Source organism: Benincasa hispida, chromosome 11 (genome assembly GCF_009727055.1).
Source record: "Benincasa hispida cultivar B227 chromosome 11, ASM972705v1, whole genome shotgun sequence".
Classification (NCBI taxonomy): Eukaryota; Viridiplantae; Streptophyta; class Magnoliopsida; order Cucurbitales; family Cucurbitaceae; genus Benincasa; species Benincasa hispida.
In genome coordinates, this window is record NC_052359.1 from 34,032,844 (window position 1) to 34,040,304 (window position 7,461).

Genomic DNA, 7,461 nt, shown 5'->3' on the forward strand with positions numbered 1-7,461 from the left:
GTTTATCCAAACGAAACTTATTGAAAGGTATAAATCGATATACTTATGAAAATTCAGTGTTTAAATTAATATGACTATTAGTTTAGAATTCTAATTAATACACAATTTTCAAAGTTTAAATGACATTTGACGCCTGTGTTTAGAATTTTAAACATGAAAATGTTAAGTCTAGGGATTAATCTAAAGGGTTTAGGTAGCCTGAATTTGAGAAAACTGTATTTGGAGTTTAAGTTTAAGAATTCTGGGTTTGGAGTGCAAACTTAAGACTAATGAAGTGAGTGCGTTCTGGTGCCTACCTGAGTGTCAGTGCGTGCATGCTTTGTACCCATCCAGCCAAGTGGAGTGCTTATGTGACTAAGTGTTGGGCATTGCGTCAACTTTGGATGACCAAGTGTCGATAAGTTATTTAAGAGGTTCCTAAAGGATGTTAAATCTTATTATGAAAATATAGACGCAAAAAGGAGAAAAAAAGATAGATAAAGTTAAGGAAATAAGAAGCCTAAAAGTATTAGTTTAAGTAGTAAGCACAAAAGGGGGCTTCATTAATCAAGGGTGTTTACTTATGTAACAGGTTAAATGGAGATAGGACAAACGTATGAACTTTTGGAGGTTAGTAAAAGATAGTGAATGACTAGTTTTATAATTAAATTTCTAATTTGATTTCAACCCATGTGTTAGTTGAATGTTTATTTAAAGTATGTTTCCATAAGTGATTTCTAAAGCATGCTTTAACATAAGGAAATACATGTTGGACGCATGGTCCACTCTTAAAGCATAGTTTTCTATACAAGGCAAAGTATGCATTCTAGTAACCATGTGCTCAATGTTTTCAAAGCAAGTCTAATTTCTAAAAGAAGAATTCTATGAATTATGTTCTGTGTTTTAAGTACGGCACAACTTATTTGCTAAAACATTCCCCATGTTTTATGAATTTCCATGCTTTTGCCTATTCTATTGCTATGTTTTCCTAGGGAATTCTAAAGACTTTAGAATGCTATAAAAGTTAGTAAAAAGTATGTTTTAAGTACTCTAAGCCTAGAACTCAATTATGAAGTAGATAAAGGTATATGGGTTCTCTGATACTTAAGGAGATGAAGGTATTCAGGGCATATACTATTTACATGATTATATTAGCTTTTGAGGCCTATCTACGTGCACGTAAGATTAATGTTATCAACGCTGATTGTACTGAGACCTTTCTACATCAACTAAGTTATCAATGTTGAGTGAGTGAGCAAAAGGGGGTTCCACCTCAACTAAGGCAAATAAGTATAAGTAAAGTACGTAGGTTTTACAAGGCAAACCAATGCTATGTGTAGTTTTTAGGGTTACTGTACTTTTTAAATATGTTTCAATGTAGAATGATCTTATATGAATAATATATGTTTTCTTAATCCTGAACAATGGAAGTTTATGTTTATCTAGTAAATTATGATCTAGTCATCATGCCTTATTTATGAAGGTATGTTTTAAAAGTCAATCACTCACTGGGCATTATAAGCTCACCATTTTCAAATGTTTTTACTCTCCAAATAGCGGCTGATTTTTCGGAGTCTAACTTGCCTTTGCCAGTCTGCAACAAACTTGAAGAATTGATAGACTTAAAGCGTTTTAGGTGGTCCACTTCTTTTCACGTACATAGTAATGGGAGGGTAGAACCCTAGTTGTATTTAATGTATATATGAACCAGCGTAAAGCTTATTTTGTTATGTATATAGGTTATGAATGTTCAATGATGCTAATAAATTCTGAATGCCTATAAGGCTCTGGCTATGAATGCATTGGTCCATTATTGCCAATATAAATGGTCTACTAGGTTTAATGGGTGCAAAGGAAACATGATACAAGTAATAGGTTGGGCAGTAAATGTCATAAGAGGGTTGACAATTGCTATCTTCACATCTCTTCTCAAATTAATAGGGTAGCCTGGGAGGGGGTGTGACACAGTGACATTTTGCTGTATTTGAAAATATTTTCAGTAATTTTACTATTTAAAAATAATTACCCTTATCTTTATGTCGAGTAGTCCAGTGAATTTTATGATCGAATACTAAAGATTTATAATTTTAAAAGTTTAAGAATTTTTAACTTGTAATTAAAAAAAAAAGGAGGTATTTAGGAAAGAAAATGCATAGGTAAATGAACGAAGTATGTAAATAGTTCTACATTTTTTTTCCCATAACACATACCTTTTAACCATTTACAAATAATTTTTTTTTTCCACTCAAGTCCTCTTTAAAAAAGGAAAGTCATATATCTCATGTGGAAGATTGAATAAGAAACATGATCATAAATCCATGGGCTACACATAAAAATCCACACACCAATACTTAAGAGTGAAGCGAGGCATAATGTATTGCATTAGGCTTTGTTTTTGGTAGATAATCCAAAAAGGTGTGACCTTTAACCTTTTGTTTGTTGCCCATTTACACAATATATTACAAGTTAAAATATGATTTTAATCTCTTACTTTGAAACTTATTTAATTTTAATTTTTCTACTCTCAAATGTTCAATTTTGGTTTCTATATTCTCAATAGATCTTAAATTTATTTTCTATTGCTATTTTAGAGTTGACTTTTCACCATTTTTTTTATTATTATCTATTAGCATTTTCGTTATGAATTTTAGAAACGTATTCACATATTATATTTTCTTATTTAAAAATGATTATTTAATCAATTTTGACCCAAAATGAGTATAGCTTAATTGATATAATGCTTGTACTATCAATCTATCAGAAGTTTGATTCATCCACCTTACATATTTAATCTAATACATTTGCAATTTTTTTTAATAACTAAAACCCATTTGGTTTTTGGTTCTTTATTTTTGAAAATTAAGTCTATAGGCACTATTTTCTCTTCAAATTTCTTCATTTGTTATCTACTTATTACTAATGGTTTAAATAATCAAGCCAAATTTTGAAAACAAAAAGAAAAAATAGCTTTTAAAAATTTGTTTCTATTTTTGAAATTTGGCTAAAAATTCAACAATTATACTGAAGAAATATGTAAATTATTATAAGAAATATGGAGAAATAAGCTTAATTTTTCAAAAGATAAAAAACGAAATGGTTATCGAAAGAGGTTTAAATTTAGGAGTGTGTTTGATTTATCTCTTCAAGTGTTTAATTTTAAAAATAAGTCATTTAGAAAAAATTGAAATTCTTTAACCATTTAAAATAGTTTTTGAAATATTTTAAAAGTGTAGTTTAAACTATTTGTCATGAAAAGTTTTTTTTTCCAAAAAAAAAAAAACTTGTTCCTCTAGTAATTACAAATATACATTAAGATTTATGGGAAAAATAACTAAAATTGGACTGAAATTTAAATTGAACAAACTCTGAGATGAAAACCATAGTTTTACCTATAAAATTACCACATTGATATTTGTGCTATCCATGTGCTGACTGCAACTCTCTGTAGAGTTATGGCTGTCTCCAATTATCTTATATTTTATATATTTGTGTCTTAAAACCTAGCTTGTGATTGTGACAACTCTAACCATGCATCCATGCCCACATAACTCTCCCCCATCAATTCTACAGATAGTTTAAACTATGAAATATCTTTAATAGTTCAACTTCAACCCATAACTAAATAGATTATGTTTAAAAGTGATAAAGTTAGTTAATTTACTTGATCATTTTGATCCTAAACTTCTAAGATTAATGAAAATTTGTTCTCGTTTAGTTTTTAAATTTTTAAACTATCTATTCTTGTCTTTAAACTTATAAAAGCATCCATATTTTAATTAGTTTTTGTCCTTTTTTTTTTCTTTTTCTTTAAGAAACAGACAAGGTTGTGTTATAGTATATAATGCACTGATGTAAGACATATATTGGTTGGGGTAAATGTTGAATAAATAGATATTAAATTACAGATATAATAGTTAGGACTGTATAGAATTAAAGAAATATCTCCACGTGTTGTTAATTTTGGACTGAGCTCGTGTCCTCTCAACATGTGGACTGAGCTCGTGTCCTCTCAACATGTGGACTAAGCTCATGTCCTCAAAGGGACAGGGCATGGTTAACACTCACGTGGGTGGAAAATGTAAAAGTGACAAAGGAAAATACTATTGACCTTTTTAAAATCTGAAAGATTAAATTTAAACCAGAACAAACCACCTCAATTGTCTAAAGCAAAGGCCAGAACCTACAAGCATACTCAAGCCTATAGAGTGTCAAGAAGAGGTATAAGAGAACACGCATCTCAAAAAGAAAAAGTCAATGCCTCGGAGTTTGGACTGAACAACCGAGTCGATAAATATATACTAATTTGAAATAACTGAGCTACACTCAACCTATCACTCTACATCCTCAAGCGTAAAAAACAATCTAAACATTTTTGGTGTGTTACACATGACCAGAGTTGAGTAATAGAGGAAGGGTCTACAAATAACCCCATTCGATAAGCCTAAAAGGGAGAGTAAGTAATATTCAAATGAGAGCTAACTTAGGCATCAAAGTACAGTAGACGCGCCAATATACGTGTGTGATGACCTCTTATACAGGTCCACTCGAAAAGTCAAACCAGATCGAAAGAAGCAAGTTGAAGGTTAAGTCTACAATGACAACAATCGCAAATGAGATTTGAGCGTTAACACCACCAAAATGAAATTCAAACCTAAAAAAATGATATTATTATAAAGAAATTAACAAAATGTAAATTGTGATAGAGTAAACGTGAACAGACATATAGTATTCGTTCATCTTCGATTCAAAGTCTCTCCTTTCATGGTACTAAAAATGAGTAAAAAAAATAAGTAGTGATGGAAGCAAGGGAGGCTTTATGTGAGTGTCCCTTGTTTGCAGTGCCTAAATCTAAGTGCCACTCCAAAATCAGCCCTTACACCCACCAACCCACCAAATACAGCTGTTTTCTTTGTCCTCAATCCACAATTTTAATTCCAAATATTTTGACATTTAGTTTCTTGTGAATTGCAACCTCATAAATAACAAATTTATTCCTTCTCTAATAAATACCTTCCAATGCTCAATTTCTCAATAGTGTGTTTCAATATATATTCCCAAGTTTTTTCCACTGATCTCAAACACTTTAAGCAAATATGAAGAAGCTTTTCTTTTTCACATTCTTACTTACCTTTCTTCTCTTAACATCTTCCTTCATAGACATTGTCATCGCCATGCCCGGTAAGTCGATCGTCTCTTCATTGTCGAATGTATACAGTCTTCCTCTTCTTCCGCGTTGATAATAACGTCTTTTACTTTAGGGATCTAACTTTCAACATTTTTTGTTTTAATGTTTGGTTGTTAATGCATATGTGAAGTGTTTTGTGGCAAAAAATGCAAGAAGAGATGCTCAAAGGCAGGAGTGATGGATAGATGCATCAAGTATTGTGGGATTTGCTGTGGCTATTGCAAGTGTGTTCCTTCTGGAACTTATGGAAATAAGCATGAGTGCCCTTGTTATAGGGACATGAGAAGTTCTAAGGGTAAGCCCAAGTGCCCTTGAGATGAGAAATGGCTATTCAACAAAAAGGCAGATATGCAATATGTGTTTGATGATTCCCCTTTAATAGCCTTTAGTGTGTTTTCAGATATATATATATATACACTAATGGTTCCGATTACTCGTGTTCGAAAAATTTGATCGACCAGACCAAATGTTGAGTCGTTGAGTTAAGCATTATGAGTTTGTATGAATTGATTTATGAGATCTTCTAAATTTAATATGAATCGAATAATGTGATTCGAAATATATGTTTATCAATAAAATCTCTCTTTGAATGAGACATAATCTATAACAAATATCGAGTGAGTTACTTTTTTAATATTATTATAATAGAAAGAAAAACCAAAGGTCATAATCATTTCAAATAGTTTGAAAAAAATAGTGTGAAATTATAAGGACTTGAAGTTAGGACCCATTTGGAATTACTTTGCAAGCCTATAAGTTGTTTTTTAATACAAATTATTTAATTTATTAATATATCATAATCACTTTTAATTTATTTTAATGCACAAAGGGTCATGTTTACAAATCTCAAATTTAGCATTCCATATTAATTAATATACTTTTTCACATCTATAATCTATTCTCTCATGGAATTTTGATTGCTTCAATATTTTATAACAATTATTTTTCTTAAAATTTTACCAAATAATTTAGATCAAGTCAAATTAGTTGCAACTTTAAATAATTATAGGGAACATTATCTTTTTACTCTCCAAGCTTTAAAGAATATGTGAGTTCGGTTCTTGAGTTTTCAAGACAAACCTTTTTAGTCTTCGAGTTTTTTATAATAGGTTCACTTGATCTGAAAATTTTCAAAATATACCTTTCTAGTCATCGAATTTTAGAAATAATTTTAAAATGTCCCTGCATCATTTTTTTGTTGTTAGTTTAAATTTTTTTTTTTTTTTAAGATTACCTCTTATTTAATTAAACATTTTTGTAATTCAAAATTTCATATGATTATATAAAGTGAAAATAAATAGTAAGTTCAAGGACATTTTGAACGGTATTTTAAAAAATTTGGGGACTAAAAAGATAGATCTTGAAAACTCGGAGACTAAATATTAAATAACTAAAAGGATATATTTTGAAAATTCAGAGATCAAATGTACATATTCTTCAAAATCCAGGGACTAAAAAGGTAGTTTACCTATAAGTATATCATAATAAATTATATATTAAATATAAGTATAAAAATAATTGAAATAATAACTCTTCTTTGGTTTGTATTATATCTAAATCACCCTAATATATTAATTTACCATAAATTTGCAACATTCTTCCTTTAATTTAAAGTTAAAATTTATTGAGCACTGTTTTACTTCTCATTTATTAAAAAGCATAACCCTCAACTATTATTTCAAAGGGGCTAAAAGGAACTCATAATCGAATTATATTTAAAATACAACACATATCTAAGAAAAAAAAAAACCTATGAAACAAAACTTGAAGACATCAACAAGAGACATTAAAAAAACAACACATCATGAGACAAACTCACAAACAATGAATAAAGAGTATGTATGAACAACATAAATTGATTTGCAAATAGAGAGGAATCTTTGATTCTACTAGATATACCAAAATTTATTTTTCAATCCAATAAATTGTGACAATAAGTTTATGAATTCTAGACATCACTGTTCTTCTATACAAATGAGTTTAGAGAGTGGAGGAATGAACACCGATGTACTTCACCAACTTATGGTAAGTAACGTGCATGTATCCCTTGAATTAGGGAAAAAAAATGTTTTCAATTTTATATCTAATTAGTCATTGAAATATATATACCCTTGAATGAACTCGTTCAAAGTATTCAATCTAAAGGATGTTGAGCAACAACAAAAAATTCAATTGAATTAGCTAATTACATAATGATTTTGACAATTGTTACAGCCAACAAATGCTCTTCAGTTTTCAGATTCTTAAACAACAACTTCATAGCTTCCTTTGCTGTCAAAATTATTAATCATCCAAAT

General features: G+C 29.7%; 1 protein-coding gene across 1 annotated transcript; it reads left to right on the top strand.

Moving 5' to 3' along the window:
* Positions 1-5,011: 5,011 nt before the first annotated feature.
* On the top strand, positions 5,012-5,533 carry LOC120092110 (peamaclein-like). Its single transcript, XM_039050318.1, has 2 exons — positions 5,012-5,157; positions 5,295-5,533. Exons 1-2 carry the CDS (start codon positions 5,073-5,075, stop codon positions 5,477-5,479), a joined length of 270 nt encoding a protein of 89 aa, XP_038906246.1. The 5' UTR covers positions 5,012-5,072; the 3' UTR covers positions 5,480-5,533.
* The last annotated feature ends 1,928 nt before the right edge of the window (positions 5,534-7,461 follow it).